Here is a 22,787-nt window from a genome sequence, read left to right on the forward strand (position 1 = left end):
AACATGGGTCAAAATCATATAAAAATAATTAATGCAAATAACAAAATCATTTATCCATATATAAATACATTTTAACTTATTTTTATAAATCTTCATTTTTAGTTTTAAAGTATGTCGATAGATGGCAGTGAATTTACAGTGGTTACAAAATGTACTATGACAGTACCGCTTTATCTTATTATATCCTCTTTGTTGTATAATAATGTATATTTTGTAGGGCATCTGGCACTGTATACACGGCTATCGAAACATCAACGGGCATGGAAGTGGCTATCAAACAGATGAACCTCAGCCAGCAACCTAAGAAAGAGCTCATCATCAATGAGATCTTGGTCATGCGGGAGAACAAACACAACAACGTTGTTAACTATCTAGACAGTTATTTGGTTAATGAGGTAAATCTTCTATATGTATGTACCTATAAAACAACTCAACAGCTGCTAGACCGATTTCAATGATTTCTGACTTGTTGGATGCGTCTCTGCCCCGATTAGCACAATAGTTATTAAAATGGTGACCAAACTGACTTAATACATTCCTAAATTAAATTTAGCTAGACGCTAAATTGGCTGTACGAAGTTGGCTAGGACCACTAGTGTATTAATAAATTAATCAGGTTTTCAAGTGGCTACATAACTTACAGCAATACATAAATAATAAATAAATAAAATAAAATAATCTTTATTGCAACTTTAAATTATTACATAACATTGGTTCCTGGCTCTCAAAGTAGGTTTCCCTGTGTCTCAAGAGTCAGCTTCTTCCCGATTACTAGCGTATGGTTACACTGTTACACATTTTATAATATAATTTTAACAATATTTAAATTAGAGAAATAAGTAAATATTTGAGACTATGATGATGTGTATGTACGCGCGCGTGAGTGAGTATTATGTGTGTCTGATTTTTGGGATATGTGTGTGTTTCTGTGTGTAACGCGCGTGTGTGTCTGGTTATTTTGGATTGTACTAGAACACGCTTCGTAATAACTCTTCTGCTTCACTATAGTTTAATGATGTTAACCAAATCTTAATTATGTTTTTTAATTGAAAATTACTAACGTTGTTTATATTAAGGGTATTGTTTGCTTTTTTGTATAAGTATGGAGCCAAGAAGGAAAAATGCCTTTTAGACTATGCACTATTACAGCGGGGTACTGGGTAGTGTAGTGAGCTATGCGTTTGTTGCCAATTGTGATTGTAAGGGCTATTAGTCTGTGGTATCTTCGCAGTGTATGGTAAATAAAAAGTTTGCGTACACTTAAAACTTCTGCTATATTAAAAAGCGGCTCAGTGGGGTATCGATATGGAAGATAGAGCATTACTTTTAAAACTGCTCGTTGTGCGCGCTCAAGCTCTATAAGATGTGTTTTGGCTGCACCTCCCCAAAAGCATATGCAGTAGCTCAAAGACACTTTGGCATAGGGCATCATATGTCTGTAGTAAGAGATTGTGATCCGCCACCATTCGCAAGCTTTTAAATATAAATATTAGTTTTCGGATTCTCTTAGTAGTGGTAGATATGTGGGGACCCCATTGCAACTTATCGTCGATGACAACGCCAAGATATTTAATTGTAGCCACTCTACATAGAATTTGCTGATATTTGGAATAATTATACTACTCGATGTCCTGAATTTGGGTATATTTTCATTTTATTTTTATTCTGCACCATTTCCGGTTTAGAAGCATTTAAAAAACGGACGAAATCAAAGAAGAGCATTTTTCAAAACACGGAGTAGGATGGAGATGGCAAGTGGGCGTTCCCGTCTATCCGACAGTTAGTAGCGACCGACTCACTTTATGCACAGACTATGCTCAGTTGTTGTGTAAACTTCATGCTCGAATGACATTCACGTCGTACGTACGCTCGTCTAACAAAAATTGATAATTAAATTTAAAATGCCGTATTGTGCAGTATTAAGCTGCAGAAATCACAGCGGTTTAAAAAATCTTTCACGTGGAGGTATTTCCTATCACCGGTGGTTATTTATTTAAATATAATCCGATAAATACGAAAAATCTGTATATTTTGCATTATTTACGAATGTTCGTTAAGTAAATCTATATTTTATCAGTTAGAACTTAGAGTTCACAATCCTTTGTCACTATTCTTTACGTTTATCTGGAATATTCGCTATCCTAAATGTCAAATAACTTCGCTACTCAGATGCTGCGCAATGTCGATATTTATATCGATAAAGTTAAAGTTACGATATTTCAAGTTTGATGTTTGGTAGTTCGGTAATAAATTATTATTTTAGACACGTTTCTAATTATTATTTGGGATAATCAATGTCTTAGTAAATATGGCAGCTCTGGTCATCAAGCACTAAGTTAAGTCGGGGTCATTTCATGGCAACCTTTCAAACCTTCGTATTCCTTTACATACGTTTTTGTTTTTTACACCCATCATATTTTCATCGTTAATATAATTAGACTAGGTACTTAATGCACTTATGCGTACAATGCATGCAATGTGCCATGAATAAACGTTTTATATTCTCTATTTCTTTATTATTAATTATTTTAGGTTACCACAAGATGCCGATATTAAAAATAAATGGATCAATGCTACTGGGCAAGAAAATAAGTTTCCGCAAAAATATAGCACCATTTGCTAGGAGCATTTCTTAGAGAAAGATTTCTGGGGATAACATTGCCATACATCTCATCTAGCGTCCACACGCCTAAAACTTAGTTACTAATTTAGTAATTATTAGTGACATTCGGGCTCACTAAATTAATAAAAAGTGTTCCGTACCACGCAAACTAGCGTTAAATATTGGAATTTTGCCGCCCCCCTTCCTGATTTGATAGGTCACAATCTTACAATCAAATCAAGTGGGATCGATGAGCCAGTTTCATGTATGCTTTCACACCATACAATTAATTTGACAATTTAATCAGGTTGTCCCGTCTAGATTGGCCTTAAATGCTGCTACAAGTAAATATATTGTTAAAGACGAATACTTACCTATGTAAGTAATTGCAGATTTGTGATCACAAAATAACAGCAATACCGAGTTAATAGACCTTTAAAGAACTATGATTTTATCTGTTTGACTTTAAGATATATTTAATGTTCACATTAACAACCTAGTTGGTCAATTAATAAGAAACAAATTTCTAGTTAGATATTTGTTGTACTGTACTACATATTATTTTTCATACAATCACGATTATCACTACCTATATTATAATCATAAATAAAGTATCATCTAAATGTGTTAAAACATACGGTAATGAAATATCAATACCTAACTGAACACACAAATATCGATAAAACACTCCGATTACACTGTCCCCTCCCTATATCGTCGAATGGAAAGAAGTTCCAACGGTTAGCTACTCGCAGGCGTGTAGAGGTCTCGAAAACACCAGTGTAACGTGACCGTGAGATCCGTAACAAACCATGCGTAATTAGACCTTACTTATACTGGTTTTTTAGCCCTTTTCTCGCCTGTAATAAGTAAGTGATTTTAAAATTATATAAAATAACGCCATCTGGTGTTGAGTAGTTGTATTAGGTGAACGTTGAGCGAGCTTTTGTGAGATGAATGAGATAATGAAAGAGTCGTATGTCATACAGCTTTGACATTATATTTTAAACCGTCACTCATGTAGCCTACAGTTGATATTCGTTCGAGAAATGTCCACCGGTAATAACTTTTTGGTATGGAAAGTTGCTACGAATCAGAGCAATTTTGTAAGTGTGTGACGTATTTTAACGTGGCTATGAATGTGTGAGTTTAGCGACACTGGTTTTCATACTAAATAGGAGTCATTTCACATCCACTAGTTTATTAATTCGTGTTTCAAAAGCTGATGCAGCTATTATATCATAAATTGAAAAATAAGTTGAATATTGGTTTTTATACAATTTTAATTGCTCTTTCTCGCGGTTCTAAAATTTTTTTTTTTTTTTAATTTTTTCATACCAAAACACCGGAAATGAAAATTTCAAGTCGAATTTATATAAAGTTCGGTATTTTTGAATTTTTTTATTTTTACTTCAAACTGTAGCTTGTTGTTCATAAAAAATACCTGGAAAGTTTGAGAATGGGATCTGCATTAGCTTTGGAGATACATGCGCTAAAGTGCGAACGTGCCGGTCCGAGCGCCGTACTGGCGATTCCTTTGTAACCCAGTCAAATAAATGATTTGACCTAGGAATGACAAATAATAAGCTGGTAACGTATATAACTACACGGTCTATACGTTACGTTAAAAGATGCAGAAAACTTCGTGTTCGTGTCGGAAGTTATTCAAGGTCAAGGGTCACAAAAATTGCTTTATCACGAATATCAAGGTTTCCATGGCTCCAATGATGTTTGCATATAAATGAAGATTGTAGAGCATGAAATTGATGACAAGTCATGTTCCAGACATTTTTTTCAGATTCTCAACCGTTTTGTAGGATAGGTAGACGGCGCCGGCGCAGAACGCGTAACGGTCAAACCATACGTTCCGTAAGTTCACCGTAAATTCCGTTTAATAATAACTCCTACAAAGTTATCACAGTCATAAGATGCTATTTACGGATCATACGCTGATATTATAACAAAAGTTGTCCCTCCTGTGGACAGTAGTTAACAGCTTCTGTGCGTTTAAGGAAGAGTTTTGGCCGAAGGGTGTCAAATTCCGGCGGTTCCGCGGCCGGCTCTCTGACACAGCGGAGTTGCGTAATGCATCGCAGCCATAATGTATTTTGTATGTTTTGTTTTTAAATATATATTTTATAATATGTATGCTAGTTTTAAAGTATTTATAATTATATGGGCGCCTAGTTGCCTGAAATAAAGTTTTCTATTTCATTTTGATGAATCTTTTATCGCCGAATGTACTTTTATTTCACAATTATCTGCTCATTTAGATGAATCTAACAAACCTAATCTCAATAAGGTTGCGTTGCATAAGAGTCTCTATGGTATGGCCATCTAATGTCATAACAATATTATTACAATGCCATTGGTTTTTCATAAATATGACAAATTTTAACTCAATGTATAACCAACTACAAATAGTCAAGGTTTGCAAATGTTGAAGACAGCTCACATAGATACATGGGGTAAAAATGTTTACTTGTGTTATTTGTTCTTCTTGGACTTTTTGTGGACATACTTAACGTTAGAGGCAACCAAGCCTAAGTAATTTTCTAATTAACCCTGAATAAAGGGGTATATTAGACTAGGTATGTCAGAAAATGATTGCATAAATGCATACAAGCCACACTATTACTATTGTCCACAGGAGGGACACATTGTGTTACAATATCAGCGTATGATCCGTAAATAGCATCTAATGAATGAATTTGATAACTTTATAGAAGTTATTATTAACCGAAATTCACGGTGAACTTGCATTACGGAACGTATGGTTGACCGTTACGCGTTCTGCGCCGGCGCCGTCTATCCTGCAAAACGGTTGAGAATCTAAAAAAAATGTCTGGAACATGACTTGTCATAAATTTTATGCTCTACAATCTTCATTTAAATCATTGGAGCCATGGAAACCTTGATATTCGTGATAAAGCAATTTTTGTGACCTTTGACCTTGAATAACTTCCGACGCGAACACGAAATTTTCTGCGTCTTTTAACGTAACTTATAGACCGTCATAACGAAGGTGTAGTTATATAAGTTTCCAGCTTATTAGTTGTCATTCCTAGGTCAAATCCTTTATTTTACTGGGTTACTAAGGAATCGCCAGTACGGCGCTCAGACCGGTACTTTCGCACTTTAGCTCATGTGTCTCCAAAGCTAGTGCAGATCCCGTTCTCAAACTTTCCAGGTATTTTTTATAAACAACAAGCTACATTTTGAAGTAAAAATAAAAAATTTCAAAAATACCGAACTTTATATAAATTCGACTTGAAATTTTCATTTCCGGTTTTTTGTATGAAAAAATTAAAAAAATAAAAATTTTTAGAACTTCGAGAAATAGCAATTAGAATTGTATAAAAACCAATGTTCAACTTATTTTTCAGTTTATGATATAATAAACAGCTCAGCTGATCAGCTTTTGAAAAATGCTGTACTCTAATTTCGTCCATTTTTTAAATGCTTCTAAACCGGAAATGGTGCCGAATAAAAATAAAATAAAAATATACCCAAATTCAGGACATCGAGTAGTATAATTATTCCAAATAACAGCAAATTCTATGACCTGACACTTTTTTCGCTGGCCGCTTGGCGTGAAATGCCCCAATAATCAATTACCTTCGTGTCGTTAAAGAGCTTTAATATAATATTAGATATGAATAGGTATTGTATAGATGAGATGAGGTGAGGATGTAATGTAATGTAATGTAATGTAATGTAAGGGTTAGTTAAGTGAAGAGAATTGATGATGTTGGTTGGTTGGTTGGTTGGATGGAGTATAGGAACTGTGGGTAGTGATGGAGTACCTGGCGGGCGGGTCGCTGACGGACGTGGTGACGGAGACTTGCATGGACGAGGGGCAGATCGCGGCCGTGTGCCGCGAGGTGCTGCAGGCGCTGCACTTCCTTCACACCAACCACGTCATACATCGAGATATCAAGTCTGATAACATTCTACTAGGCCTTGATGGACAAGTTAAGTTGAGTAAGTAACATACACAAACAAATCACTGATATCATGTTATGTATGCATTGCTTGTTATTCGTTGATCAGATTAGTTTATAGTAATTTATATTGTAATCTATTATGTAATAAATAAATATGTTTGAGTGACAATTGCTTCAGATTGTGTAACTAAACAAAATTGCTCCATTGCAGCTGACTTCGGTTTTTGTGCGCAAATATCCCCCGAACAAAACAAACGAACGACGATGGTGGGAACTCCGTACTGGATGGCTCCTGAAGTTGTCACGAGAAAGCAATATGGACCAAAGGTAAACTTAAATGATTGACAATACCTACACTGGAAATAGAACATTGAAAAATCTTGACGTCAACCTTGTGAGCTGAGCTATGATATGAGATTATACCTAATACCTAAGCTGCCAACTGCAGTTAGTACACATATTTAATTATACCAACGGGTCTACAGCGATTTGATTTTATTGTTTTTACCTTAAATCCCGATGTTTCAGCAGCGACGGTAGACCCGTTCGTATAATTAAATACGTGTTCAAAACGCGAGTTTAAAGTGTTATATTGCAGTTAGTACAGTTTACAAAGATTACTTATTTCAGAGAGCTTAGGTTAGGGTGGTATTCCATCTGTCCAATATTTGATCAACGGACTATGCGTCAATTGCTTAGGTAATAAGATAAGGATAAGGGTGACGACATTTTGACTAATGTACCAATATTTCAGTACTGCACGCTCCATACAAAGTTGCCTATGGTCCTTTGTATTTGCGTTTCACATTTTGCTTAATGAGAGAGTGAAACGCAATGCACATTTGATCAAATATTGGACAGGTGGAATAGCACCCTTAGACTTAAGGTAAAAGAGTTTATTTCAAAAACTTCAATTTATAAGTGAGTGTATTTAATTACTTATATTACTCAAGAACACATAGACAGTATCAGAATGATAAAGTACAGTAGTAAAAGTGTTAGGTATATTGCAGGTGGACGTATGGTCGTTAGGTATTATGGCTATAGAGATGATCGAAGGAGAACCGCCTTATCTGAATGAAAATCCTCTTCGAGCTCTGTACCTGATCGCGACCAATGGGAAGCCGGACATCAAGGACAAGGACAAGCTCAGTCCCGTGTTCCAGGACTTCCTCGACAAGTGCCTCGAGGTGGACGTCGAGCGGCGCGCCACCGCGCTTGATTTGTTAAAGGTTACTTATACCAACTTGTGCCTTACTCTTCTAGTGCCATAACCTAACCTAACCTAACCTAGGTTGCTCCCTAAGAAGCTTGTGATCCTGAATAGAAATGGAATCGATTGCCATCAAACATTTTTTTGTCACTATTGACGATTTTCTCGCTGACTGTATTTTTTCCCCCATAATCGTTAATTAAAAAACCTGACAAGTGCGAGTCGGACTCTCCCACCGAGGGTTCCGTACTTTTTAGTATTTGTTGTTATAGCGGCAAAAATACAGCAACTGTCTGTCTGTCTGTGTCGTCTGTCTGTGTTAACGACCGGTCTGGCCTAGTGGGTAGTGACCCTGCCTGTGAAGCCGATGGTCCTGTGTTCGAATCCCGGTAAGGGCATTTATTTGTGTGATGAGCACAGATATTTATTCCTGAGTCATGAGTGTTTTCTATGTATTTAAGTATTTATATAATATTATATATATATCGTTGTCTGAGTACCCATAACACAAGCCCCCTTGGGCTTACCGTGGGAAGTCAATCTGTGTAAGAATGTCCTATAATAAATATAAATTTATTTATTTATTTATCTGTGAAAATTTCAATTGTCTAGCTATCACGGTTTATGGGATACAGCCTGGTGACAAAAAGACGGACAGTGGAGTCTTAGTAATAGGGTCCCGTTTTTACTCTTTGGGTACGGAACCCTAAAAAGTAAGGGAAGTTTCTCCTGAGACCATTTTGGCGTAGCAGCAAGGGATCCCTTGTAGCTGCCCCCCATTTAAAAAATCGATCTTGTATATGGCCACTCGTGGTTGTCTTATCACACGTTAGTGCTCCAATACAATAATACGCTACAAGTATTTCTTCTAATCTATTTATATTTAATAATAATAATAAAACACCTTGTATGCCTAAAATACATTGACTTGGAATTAAATGTACTCTGGTTCATGATGGCCTGTCGCTTTACCTCGGCGTGAGAATATTTGTTAACTTCCCGCATAATGTATGAGACCGTTCAACATCGTGTACTTAAATTAGTACATTAACTTATATTTTGCTTCTGTCTATTTATCACAAAGCAACAGTTTATTTCATGACAGCGGAGAACTGCCGTTTTAAAAGAAATATGCATGTGTGTGATCAAGACTGTAAGGTACTAAAAAGAATATTCATTTCAGCATCCGTTTTTGAAGTTGGCCCGGCCTCTGGCGTCGCTAACGCCGGTGATCATGGCGGCGAAGGAAGCCGCCAAGGGGCATTAGCGCAGGCTGCCGGCGGTCGCCGCGACCGCGCACCCCTAGCGCCTTCAGTGCCTGCTGCATCCTACTAACACACACACACACACACACACACACACACATACCTCAGCCACAGTACGAATATTACTAATTAATACATTAACCTCTTTTGGTTCATTTACATAAATTGATCGTATTTGTGATAAACTTTCAGTACTTCCAGACAATCACTTAGACTGATAGCTAAAAAATGCGTTTTTCACACGATTAACGTTTTCGATCACCTAGCTAAGACCTGTGTAGAAAATATTAGGATAATGTATACTCCACCTCCGTGATACTAAAAATGGTCTTTATACGTCGTCGTATATATTCGTCGTATGTAATAATTAGATGGTACATAAAATGGGATGTAAACGTTGGCATCACTTGTTATGGCAGGTCAAGAGATCGACGCGTGAAGTACATTCGTGTGTTATGATGATCGGACCTGACCATCAAATGTGATGTCGTAGTTTCACTCTGTCATCTTAGTTAATGAGAAATTACTATTATTCACCAATAACCAGGAGTCATCCTGATGAACAGTTAAAATGAAATGTTGACCCTCTTTTTTAATGAGTTTGGGATAAAAATATAAAGTTAACTCGTATAGGTATGCAAATGACAGTAGATGCATAGATTATTTAATACAGTGCATTGTTATTTTATTATTATCCACATTATCATTTCCCATATCTCTAGGGCTACGCATTTTTTAAAGATGGTTCTTTATATCAATAATTTTTGGAATAAGTATAAGACTTCACTTCTGTAGGGCTAAGATGGTCAGCTCTTTGTCATTTGTCACCATGCCTGTCACGTTCTAACAAATATGTAATTGCGAAAGTGACGCATGGCATGACAGGTGATAAATGGCGACCATGATACCGCTGCCGATGACTAGTAGGTATGTTTATGTCTAAGTGTCGTGCAGAGTTATTGCTTGTTATATTTGACAACCAGAGTTACCGCATAGCGTGTTAACGGGGCTGTACAGCGCCATCTACATAACTGTCTTATTCGAAACAGGAATTTTTCTTAGAGTTGACACATCTTACTTAATCAAATTAATCTTTGGTAACGTGGAAAAATATGAGGAGCATAAATTGGCTACACATTTTGTTACGTACTTGTTTAGGTTATATATGAATTATTTAAAGCGCTGCAACATGAAAATGTATGGCTTTTTTAGTACACACGAGTAAATAACATCAAAGGACTTAACCCTTAAATGCATAATGATGTATATATGCATCGTATATTTGATGGTCCGTGGCTCAATATGCAGCTATCCAAAATATTATTCCCTCAATCTATACAACATGACACATCTATTTCAATTTATTAAAAAGTTATACAAAAAATCATGCATTTAAGGGTTAAATACTCAACAGCCTATACCACTGTTATAGAAAAGGCGGGTCTCACCATCACTATCCATTTAGTAGTTTTACTTTTTATTTCTTTTTATCTTTTGCAATATCAAGGTAAACGGCCTAATGCTCGACATGCCAATGCCCAATAGATGACACCCTGCTATCATCTCTGTTGACAATGTCTTATGTTTAAAAATGTCATGTTCTGGGAAAGTGGCGAGCACTCGGACGTCTCCCTGATGCCCCAGCGGATGATACACATCGTGTACCATGAGAGCAATAAATAGATAAATATCATACATATAGTTTCACGACAGTCGGTATTTAACTTACTGATGAAATACTGGTTGGACCTTACTTGGCCATTGGTTCAGGAGTCAGGACAGGACAGGACCTTTAGAGAATGCCTATTTGTTCCGTTCGAGTCCCGTAAACGAGCCACTCAGTTCGTTTAACTAAGCTGTCGTCGAACAGTTAGTACCTACAAGTGTTGTGAAAGGGTGAAGCTCGGCAGTTCAGCGAGTGGCTGACGTATTATACTCTTTGGAAAAACATCTAGGCATTATGTTAATGATGACGATAGTTAGAGAGCAATATTTTATCTGTATAGTGACTGCTGAAAATAAAGTGATCATATTTTTACATGAAGAGATTAATTAAGAGTGCAGTCCAGTAATTAAAGTATTTAAGGAATCCTATGTAACGTAGCGGTGTTATTTATTATTAATTAGCGACGATATCTCTTATTGACGTGTTTTTTCAACTGTGACGTCATATAGAGATTGACTCTAGGATCGATAGAAATAGATAGATCTCTTAGATATTTTGGCATTACTAATGTAATAAATAATGTAGCTGCAAATGAAGACTGGCAGTTAAAAGTTCGTAGATCTTGTACAATGTACATTGTAGAATACGTTAGGTCCGTTATAGTTATTACCTCAAATCTGGAGGTAGCTATCGAGTACAGTAAGGCAGAAACATCAATGAAATTGACTTTTGGGCATTTGCCAACCTACAACAGAATTATTTAATAAATAAACAACCTTTTTTAAAATCTTCCAATGTTATTTAGGACCTCTTAAGGAAGAGGAATGTATGTGGATCAATTATAATTTAAACCACGAACAATTATACACTCTTGGTGATTTTTATAAGTTTTTAATGTGGAATAGAAGAATTCCTATATCCGTTATATAGTTGCAGTCCCATAAAAAAACTTTCGAGTTATATTTGTACCATCTGCTACGAGAGCCAATTGACATAATCCGGTATAGACTCGAGCAATCCTTTTGAACAATCCAATACGCCCATGAAATCGGACATTAAATCATGGCGTGGCGGCGTGGCGGCGTGGCGTTAGCGGTACCCAAGTCGAAGGGATGGATTTATAATGGATGGATAATGTTGCCTTAAACATGACTTAATCAATATATGTGAGGTGTTGTACATTAGATGTCTGCGAGTGTTTCCATTAAAAATTTTTGCAACTTTTAAGGCGTATTTGCGAAATATTGTTTTTGTTATTATTATTGTATTTGGTCAATTAATAACCTTAATAATCCAGTCAAATAAAAGTTTCACCACGGAATGAGAGATAAATTATAATAAGCTGGAAACGTATAAGTCTTATATTATGGTGTTCTGTAAGATGTCTTAATAGTCACGGAACTTTTTTTTTCATATGCTCAACCGTTTTTAAGTTAGGTGGCGCAGAATGCTCAGCAAAGTAAAGAGATAAAGCAAAGTCACCAAGAATTTCGGCGAATAATACCTACCTTCCGTATCAGTGACAACCATCAAAGTGTTATATGTATATGGGTCATATATTTAGATTTTAAAACAAAAGTTGATCTTCCTGTGGATAATAGTTAGTAACTCATTTGTGCAAAGTTGTAAAAAATTATAGAATCGCTAAATGCCTTATTTTGTCTTCTTCTTCTTCCTTCCCTTATCCCACCTACGTGGGGTCGGGTCTCCTTGTCACTTTGCGCCAGAGTAGTCGGTTCTGGGTTGTCTCTTCTGCTATGTTCAGGTTCTCTAGGTCGGTTCTAATATTGGACCACCATGTGGATTTTGGTCTTCCTCTTCCTCTCGGTTGTTCCGGAAGGTTCAATGCAATATTGACGACAACTTCCTTTCCTCTTCTTTGTATTTGGCCGTACCATCTTAGTCGGGTTGCAAGGAGTTTCTCTCTAATTGGGGCTACTTTGAAACTTCCGCGGACGTATTCGTTCCTTATCCGGTCTAGTCTCGTGACACCACACCTGCCCAGCGAAGCATCTTCATCTTATTGACATGCAGGAGTTGCTCATGAGATTTCTTTACAGCCCAGCATTCCGACCCATACAAAAAGGCTGGTCTCACTGCAGTTTTGTAAGCTTTTCCTTTTGTTTTAATGGGCATATGGCTGTCACATAGGACCCGGACAGGCTTCGCCACTTAAGCCACGCTGCTTGAGTTCTATGACAGACGTCTGCATGTATGTCTGCGTCAGATGTTATAACTGATCCCAAGTATTTAAACCTTTTGACCTTCGGTACAGGTAGGTCGCCGATGTATACATTTTTGTCAGTTTGGGCGTTAGAAGCTAAGCAGTGCATATATTCGGTTTTGCTCCTGCTAACACGAAGACCATTTTGTTCCAATACCTTAACCCAAGATGTAAGCTCTCTTTGCATATCTTCTGCAGATTTAGTGGCGAGTACTATATCGTCTGCATAAAGCATGCACCATGGTAGCGGCATTTGCAGGTCCTTTGTTAAATAGTTCATGACTAAATTAAACAATAGAGGGCTTAGGGCGGAGCCCTGGTGAACACCAACTTTGTCTTCAAAGGGGTCGCTATTGCCAGCTGGGGTTTTGACTTGAGTTGTGCAGTTATGGTACATATCCCTGATTATGTCGATATATTTTTCGGGAATGTTCTGCGCTCGCATCGATTGCCAAACTAGTTTTCGAGGTACTCTATCGAACGCTTTTTCGAGGTCGATGAAGATCATGTGCAAGTCCTCCTTATTAGCTCTGTGTTTTTCCATAATTATTCTTATTGTTTGAATGGCATCCGTTGTCGACCTTCCTGCCGTGAAGCCGAATTGGTTCTCCGATAGGGTGGTTAGTTGTATTAAACGGCTACTTATAATTCGCTCCCAGATTTTAAGGGTGTGCGAGGTTAACTTGATACCTCTGTAATTTGAGCATTGGCCAACGTCTCCTTTATTTTTGAAGAATGGGGTTAGATAGCTTTTGCGCCATGAATTAGGGATATTTCCAGTGGTGAGAATAAGATTAAATAGTTTTGTCAGCCAGGTAATTCCAATATCACCAAGCATCTTCCAAATTTCGGCTGGTGTTTCATCTGGACCTACTGCTTTCCTATTCTTCATTTTTCTGACAGCATGGGTTACTTCGGTTTTACTAATGGCAAAAATCGGTCCAGATGTAGGTCTCATATATGTTAGCTCCTCGCTTGGAAATTCTTCGTTGGCGAGTTCCTCAAAGTATTCTTTCCATCGCATTGTTATGGCATAATTTGATGTGAGAAGTGTTCCAGCTTTGTCTTTTATATATTTGCTAGTTTTAATGTCTAAGGTATTTCTAAAACGTTGCTTTGCGGTCTTAAATATTTCAGTGTCATCTTTAGCATTCTCAAGTTTGTCGTAAAAGTAACAAATAAATGCCTTATTTTGTGTTTTAAAATTTTCATACAAATCCTATGATGCGAATATAAACAAGACGACTATAAATATGAGCATGTTTTTGTAATCGCGTTCGCGCACAATAATTCTCGTGGTTGACCAAATTGAACAGTAACGATACGAGTACATACCAGTTTATAGTAGGTAGGTACCTACCCTAACATATTTATTGATGCAAGTGTATGAACATTTAGATCGCATTAATTCATGGACTTTTCGTAGCACATTGTAGTTTGTATGAATTATATTGCACACCTGATGAATTACATTTTTAATGTGTTTATGCAATTTTGCGGCTCTCTGTACATGAGGTACCCTTGAGAATCGCTTGCCAGCAGGCCCTGCACAATAAGTAGATAACGCCTTCAGGGGCATTCCCGAAAAGTGTCGGGTACGTGACTATATTTTTTTTAACACTTCTTTCTGATAAAGCTAAGAAGCCAATATTTAACGTTTGATAACGAAGCTTCAACGGATTCAACGGTATAATAATATATAATATAAATATATTTTTAAGATTGACACGAAATTTTCTGTATGAATTGCAATGCCAATTTATTTGTTCATAGCAATTGTGTTCGTAGCATATCCGTGTGATGATGTAAATATGTGTTACACATTGTAGCGTAAAACTTGCGGTGTGCGCTGCGCGGTATCTCTCTCCGAGTGGATACCAGAGGAGTCGTCGTCGATTATCATTTTTAAATTATTAATTTTTCCTTAGTTAAAAAAAGTTTATTTGGAGCTATTATTTGACATGAACACTCATAAGCATACATCGGGGTTGTTGGTGCGGGAATGGTATACACTAGCCAAAATATAGGTAAAAACCGATACTATTTTACAATTTCTAAGCAGGAGCTTCTTACCTGTTTTTATTAATTCATAGTTTGGTAATTATTTTACAATAAATGCAAAAAACGAGGGGACGCCTTTGCCCAGCAGTGGGACACCAAAATAGGCTAATATAAAAAAAATGCACCTTATAAATGCACGAAAGCATTCCCGCATCAAAAACCCCGATGTGTGCTTATAAGTAAGTGTACGTTTCTATAAAATCCTAAAACCCGAAACTTTAGCTACATTATATTTAGTCTTGGCGCACTTAAGCCACTTATGTATTATAATGAATCATTTTATACTTTTTTTTTCGCAGTGTTCGCTTTTTATTACGTTAATTTTATTGTAATTGTAGTGCATTTTACTGCTTTTATTCTTACCCATGCGTATTTTTTAAATGAAAGTTTGCAATTAATGTATATTATTTTATAATTATTATTGAATAAGAAAGGATGTCGGGGTAGGTATGTTTCCGTAATGCTGTGCCTGCCCGCTGTCTAGGGGCCCATCTCATTATGTATAATTATAATGTTAGCTTGTTTTATAAGGTTTTTCCTGTGTACCTAATATTGTGTGGAGCACTATGACCGCGTACTTTTATATTTATTTAAGACTTGTCTTTATATTTTTGACTTATGGTGTCCTTGTACGTGGCCTGTAATATTAAGAGGAAAGGGGATGACCGCCTCACCATACAAACGTAGTCCCCATTTTCCTCCTTGGATATACACATTATAGAACATATGTTTATTAATGCAATTTGATCTATAATAACCATAGTTATGCCCTTTTGTTTGATTTTTGTAAAATTTTTGATTATTTTCAGTTAAGAGCGAAAAACCACCTCCATACAAATTTTTAAATGCTCCTAACTTATAATAATTAAAAATTAAAAAAATATTAAACGAAGGTCCATAGCTGTGGTTGATACAGGTACATCAAAGAGGATATATAGGATAGAGGAGTACAGTCATAGTACATTTTGTAGGCACAGTAAATTCACTGCCTTCTATCGACATACGATTAAAACTAAAACTGAAAATGCAGATGGTTATATATATGGATAAATGATTGCATTTATTATTTTTATATGATTTTGACCTATGTTCTTTCACTGATATTCGTTAAAATTGTTAAATAACAAACGAAACCGTCAACGCCATCTAGTCGAGAATGGGCCAAAGGTAAAACGTGGTGCCGCCATCTGTTCGAGAATCAAATTTCTTGATTTCCGAGGCACGTTTTTTCTTTAGACTATCCATCTTATAGGGAGTTATATAAATCTTTGATATAGATGAAACTGTGTTAAAATATTTTGAATAATGTTAATATATCCAGAGAGGAAAATGAGGACTACGTTTGTATGGAGAGGCGGTTTAGGGGCGGTCGTCCACTTTCGTTAAGATTTTTATTTTGCACAAGATGCAATGGTGTCTGCGGGCCTATGTTTAAAATAACCAAGTAGACGATTTGAAACAAGATAGAAAGCATTAGTTTTTAGGGTTCCGTACCCAAAGGGTAAAAACGGGACCCTATGACTAAGACTACTGTCCGTCTGCCTGTCACCAGGCTGTATCTCATGATAGCTAGACAGTTGAAATTTTCACAGTTGATGTATTTAAGTTGCTGCGTTGGGCGAGTCCGACTCGCACTTGCTTAGTGACGTATGACTTGGCAACAGCGGTCCTGACATACGATTTGCGGTTTACTAACGAATGGCCCAAAAACGTTTCCCGAACTATTTTACGCAAATTATCATTTCCCAAAAAAATGATTGGCAAAACATCGCAATTTTTCAGTTAGCAACATTCTTCTTTGGCAAACTATTGTTTAAAGGGCCCACCACACTCGTGCGCGAATCGCGGCGCGAAGCCGCCAATGCGAGTGTGGAGTCTAGTTCGCTAATCAGCAAAATCGACTCCACACTCGCGTTCGCGGCTTCGCGCCGCATAGTCTGGAGCGGGCTTAACAAATAATTACTTGGTCAAATTGAAAAAATAGAATTTTATGCCCTGGATGCTAGATGTCAGCCCTAGAGAAAGGGGCAAGCTATGATGGCGCCATCTATGCAAACTTTTGACAGTGCCACCCCATTCAGTGAGTAAGTTAACTGGTCAAGTCTTTCGTGATTATAGTCACACGAGAAAATTAAAAGTTTGTACGAAACCCTCGGAATTAGCGAAGTGACAATTTGATCAAACATCTCTTTGGAATATAATATATTAGCCAATATAAAACGTTTGCTAAGTAAGTTTTTGCCTTAATAACATTTTATAAAGTAAAATTATGCCCAATGATAATTTGACAAAATAAATTAAATGCGAAGTGCGCCTTTGCCAAAGATTCATTTGGGATATGAAATTATTGCGATAACTTTGTTGGGAAGTGAAATTTGGCGAAAGGTATTCGGTATTCGTGCCAAACGGAAGTACTCCACCATTTGCGTATAGTCCGAAGAAATTGTAGAAAATGATTGTGGGCGCCACTTCCTACGTAACTGTCACATTTTTGACGTAAAATGCTTAAACATGGCAACAATTTAGTATGGAAATTTTTTAGTTCCATTTTATTTAATTTCTACTATTTTATGTTGCACTATACATAGGTATACCCTAACAAGGTTTTATTTGGCCTTCGCCATGTTGCGGATTTTCAGTGGTACTAATTTATTTGACTGGCAAGGAGACTCTTTGACAACTGGAGTTGAAAGTCATCAAATGTCATCGATGTAAACGAAGAAAATATTTCGAGAATTATAAACGACAAAATTGAATAAAAAAATGCCAAAAATGATTGTCAAAAACATAAAACATTTAATAGGGAATATTACGCGAAACTCTGCGCAGGGGGCGCCACTACCACAATCAGAGGGTCTATCGCGAAACAAGAAAATCGAAGTTTCGTTATCTAACGTCTCCGTCACTTGCATATCCGAGCAACAAAGAGACAGATAGCGAAATTTCGGATTCGCGTTTCCCGGTAGGTCCTCTATAAACAAACCGCCTTGATGCATCAATGTCATATTTTATTATCTTTAAAGACCTGTTAAAGGTACAGTATGTATAAGTTACTCTATGGTTTACTAAAAAGGCTAGTCCTGCACTGGTGGTAGTGGTGGCAGAACATTGCAGTAATATCCCCTATAGCGTAGAATTCCAATAAACAATGTTTTGAAGGTCATTGTCATTGTGTGATTGATCTGACCGGTTACTGACATTTAATTTGACCATACAAATTACAATACATGACGTACGCACATGAATGCCACTATAAATAAGCTGCTTGTAGCGCTAGCGATACTATCTCGGAGCCAAATATTGTAGTCAGGGTTTACTTTACTCCGATCCGATGCAAACCGCATTTAGCATTTAGCAGCCTGAGATAAAGTGTGATCAAAAATAGATATAACTCCGTAATAGATGGATACAGTCTAAGGAAAAAACGTGCCTCGAAAATCACGAAAATTTGATTCTCGATCAGATGGCGCCACTAGTTTTGGCCTACTCTCGTATAGAGGGCGTTGACGGTTTCGTTTGTTATTTATAATTTTAACGCATATCCGTTAAAGAACATGGGTCCAAATCTTATAAAAATAATTAATGCAAATAAAACAATCATTTATCCATATTTAAATACATTTTAACGTATTTTTATACATCTTCATTTTTAGTTTTAAAGTATGTCGATAGATGGCAGTGAATTTACAGTGGTTACAAAATGTACTATGACAGTACCGCTCTATCTTATTATATCCTCTTTGGTGTAATGAACATCTCGGGCCCGTAATAAATGTTCGTATTGATTTCAAACTCAAGCCAGCGGGGTCGTAATTACTTGTTAACCGCAACGCATTATGGAAGAATACCTCAACTCATTAAAGTTAGTGTAGAAGTGAAGCATTTACTTAGTATTAAGTTTATAAAGTCTATCGGAGCATTAGCTTTGTATACATTTGGGCGGAAATACGAAGCTAGTTTCCTCGTTTTATGGCACAATTTTCAAAATATACTGTACCAATGATTGAAATAATCAAGAATATTTATTTTATTGAGTGCTTTCAATACCTATATATACTTAACGCCTTAGTAATCAATGGCTCTCTGCTTTTATTTTAGGTTGTGCCGAATGATGCTATAGTTTCCGATTTAATTTAGTCTAGATCCTTGCATATTAGATACTTGTAGGTAAGTGTTGATATGAACGCAGGAGTGAAAGTGAGAATTGTATAGAAAAGGTATTACAGAAACAACAGGGCGTGTGGTCGTGGCCGGCCCACCCTACTGTACATGTATATAACATAACAGACACGTTACAATCGAGTACCCATTGACAATATGAAGTGACCAATTAACGCTACGTACGTACTGCAACGGTTTCAGGTTGCACCAAACCTACAACATGCACTTATTGTAATGGTATCAGTTATTTATATTCTAATGGTAGGAGCCATCAAAACTACGACTTATGCGAACTAATATATTAATCTAACAGATTACTGTAGTTTTCTATTTAAAAAGTATTAACCGTTTGACGCCAAAACCGCAGGTGGCGTGAGTGGTCGTCAAAGTCCTATCTATAGCGCCAAGAACACAAACAATTATTAGTTACAGTCTGGCAAAAAAAAAAGAAAATAAAAAGTGGCAACACTGTAGTGCCGTCCCTTTCAAATCAATCTAAGAAAAACGGGACGACACTACAGTGTTGCCACTTTTTAATTTCTACTCCTTTTTGCCAGACTGTACTGTACAGCAAGCTAAGTTGGCAGGGATTTTAATATCTAGCACAGACTGCGCAAGTGTTATTTAAACGCTACGCCATCATTTCATAGAACTGAAGTTTAAAATAACACTTGCACAGCATTGTCTATCAAAATCGCTGCCAATTTAGCTTGGTCTAACTATATGATATATGATCTGTATAGTGACCTCCACTCTATTAAGTAATAGTTATTTGTTTTACGAGGGGGCAACGATGTTGATTAACCTCTCGTGCTAATATTGATACTCAAGCAAGCGAAAGATTCCCAAATTGAACCACGAGCGCAGCGAGTGATTCAAAAAATGGAATCTTGAGCGTTGCGAGGGTTTAACAAATTTTGCCACCAAGTGAAACACAAATTTTTTCACCACACCAACAAGGAAAATTAACTGTAAAATATCAAACAAAATCAAAGCAAATAAATTCAAAATAAATGTTTTTTTTAAATAATTATTACAAAAAATCATAATTTAAAGGTCAATTCTACCAGCCAACATAAGGAAAACTCAAAATGTGCATTTGATTACTTTGCCTCACATGTGGATAAAATGCAACATCAGTTTTTGAACCACCAAGAGAGGCTTTACCGGTTGGCGTGGTGAAAAAATAAAGGCTCCGTTTGCCAATGATGTTAGTGAGTGTGACACAAGGACATGAAAAGGATGAAATCAGTAGTGGATAGTGGAGCTATAAGAGCGTTTTCACATTGTGCGATCCGATATCGGATGTAGGATCCTACATCCGCGTAGTCAGGCCGCGGGGGCGCGCCCGGGCGCCGTCTAGCGGTCACGCACACTACAAACAAGCATTATGCCTACACATACGCACACAAACAAATATTATCGGTTCGACAGCTGACGGGGGGGCTCCGACGTGGCTGAATTTATCGAAAGCGCCTTTCCGATATCGGATGTCGGAAGGCGCCTGTGGCACAGATTATATAATAGTTCTTACGAACAGATACTTATCTCTCAAAGAAAACTCAAATACCTACCGTTTTGATAAGCTCCCCGCACCGCGCGCGCCGACACAACGCTAGGGTTGCCGACGCTTCTTTCAAATACTTAGGTGTCTTAGGTAGATATCTAGCTATAAATGTGTCGTAAAAAACAATACCTACATCTTTAAAACAATTTAATAGTACCTACGTAGCTTGTAACTATCGTAAAAATAATAACAGTAGGAGTTTAAACTGTTGTGAGACATACTAACATTAAATCATTACGGTACGCAATACACGGTCGTCGTGAACGCTGCTCGCACTATTAGTGCTTGAGAAAGGAGACCTAGGCTCTCCAAACATGTCGCGCGAGTGACTAAAACAAGTGAGTCTAAACAGTAAAATGATTTAATGTCTACTTACTTTTCCTCATCCGTCGAAAGAGGAAAAAACTATATTTTTTATTTGCTTTGTTGTGTCTGCATCCATCCACACAAGCTGTGTTATTTGTTCGCGACGAAGACATTTCTTGGCATAGCGCGCGGTGACGTGCGTGCGTGAGCGCGTGTGGCATCCAACTGGCTAGCTTGAGTCCCGCCGGCGGGAAGCGAGTCGTAGGTATAAATCCGAGCTCGCGCGGAGAGTTCCATAGGCCTGCCTATGGCAAAAACAGCTACAGGAGAGTGCCATTGGCATTAAATCCGCCTTTTATGCGTTATTTATCGTTTTTTTAGTAATAATAATTTATTAAATGCATAAAATAAATACAGAAAACACATATATCTTACATTTTACTTCCTTCTGACATCCGATATCGGATCGGACAATGTGAAAACGCTCTAAACATAAAGACTTTTTAAATACGATTGCCCATAGATCAGTGTAATGGCCAAAGTTGTTGAAGTTGTTTGTTTTGATGGCCTCGACTCCTCGGCATAATACATATGTAGTTACATGCATGAAACCCACTAGGACGTGGATATTTTAAGTTGTAAGCAATCCGGCCTAATTCTTAGTTGTAATTTTAGTTATTTGGCCACTCATGAGATGGCCTACATTAATTAAGTAGGTACTATGAACTGCACCAACCACGGCAAGAGTATTTTTTGTGCAATACCTAATGTAAATTATATATGACCTTGGAGTTCACACAGTTATTCTGTATCGCTAAACACTTGTAATGTTCTGTGAAAGAAATGTATTAACAAGTTCGTGATTATGAACATAAATTAAAGCGTAAAAATTTAATTGATATATAATTGTAATTATGTATTTAATCTAAGTTACGATTGTATTAATAAATGTAATAGGTTATGTACAATACATTTATAGCGATTTAAACGTTTTTATGATTTTTGACAGTTGTAAAACACCAGTGCCATGTATGAGCAACTTGTGCGTATGAATTACGAACAGAGGTACTATAATAAAAGACTCACCATGAAATTGTTTTATTATTTACTACCATCGCCATTGTCATAAATAATAGCTATAGCGGTTAGCAAAATGAAACTGCACTTGATGCAGAAAGCAAGCCGCTTTGCCCAGTGATACTAGGGACCAATCTGAATGACTTCATCCGAGGAAACACAAATTTTATCCACTAGAATTCAAGATGGCGGACCTTTTCCAAAATGGTGGCTGCAAAATTTAAAAAAATTGTAGACAAAACGGGTGCACCGATTTTAGTGATTGATATATCAATCAATTCGTATTGACACCTGTAATCGGGAAAAAAATATACCATTTAAGAAATTAAAGGTGGCGGTCGAATATTAAGAAAATTATGTTTTTTTTCTTCATTTTTTTTCTTCTACTGAAAATAACAACTAAATGTTCTATAGTATGGTCACATATTCTTTCATTTAAATGAAACCTGATAATATTAGCTACAAAATAAAATAAAAAACTTGACAATCCGTTAAGTAGTTTTTTAACTATACGCATTACAAAAAGCGCGTAACTCCCGTCCGAAACGGCCCCCTTCGCGTCAAAACTGACAACTTTGATGATTTCTTTATATTTAAAGGTAAAAAAGAAAATAATACATATTTGCTTTATTTATTGAGCTATAAATAAATTTATTGCCGCTTATTATTTGTGACGTTCCACGGAAAAAGGAACCTTA

General features: G+C 36.8%; 1 protein-coding gene across 2 annotated transcripts in view; it reads left to right on the plus strand.

Moving 5' to 3' along the window:
* LOC134753874 (serine/threonine-protein kinase Pak) overlaps window positions 1-10,230 on the plus strand; it is a 47,912-nt gene extending 37,682 nt beyond the window's left edge. Inside the window, exons 9-13 of one of the 2 annotated variants that reach the window (XM_063689831.1) lie at window positions 218-395; window positions 6,385-6,586; window positions 6,761-6,876; window positions 7,563-7,781; window positions 8,946-10,230. In XM_063689831.1, coding sequence (XP_063545901.1) covers window positions 218-395; window positions 6,385-6,586; window positions 6,761-6,876; window positions 7,563-7,781; window positions 8,946-9,029 — 799 coding nt within the window. In that variant the 3' untranslated portion in view covers window positions 9,030-10,230. The remainder of the gene's footprint in view (window positions 1-217; window positions 396-6,384; window positions 6,587-6,760; window positions 6,877-7,562; window positions 7,782-8,945) is intronic. The other variant, XM_063689830.1, reaches the window with a different exon arrangement.
* Window positions 10,231-22,787: the final 12,557 nt, after the last annotated feature.

The sequence above is a fragment of the Cydia strobilella genome, chromosome Z (genome assembly GCF_947568885.1).
Source record: "Cydia strobilella chromosome Z, ilCydStro3.1, whole genome shotgun sequence".
NCBI lineage: Eukaryota > Metazoa > Arthropoda > Insecta > Lepidoptera > Tortricidae > Cydia > Cydia strobilella.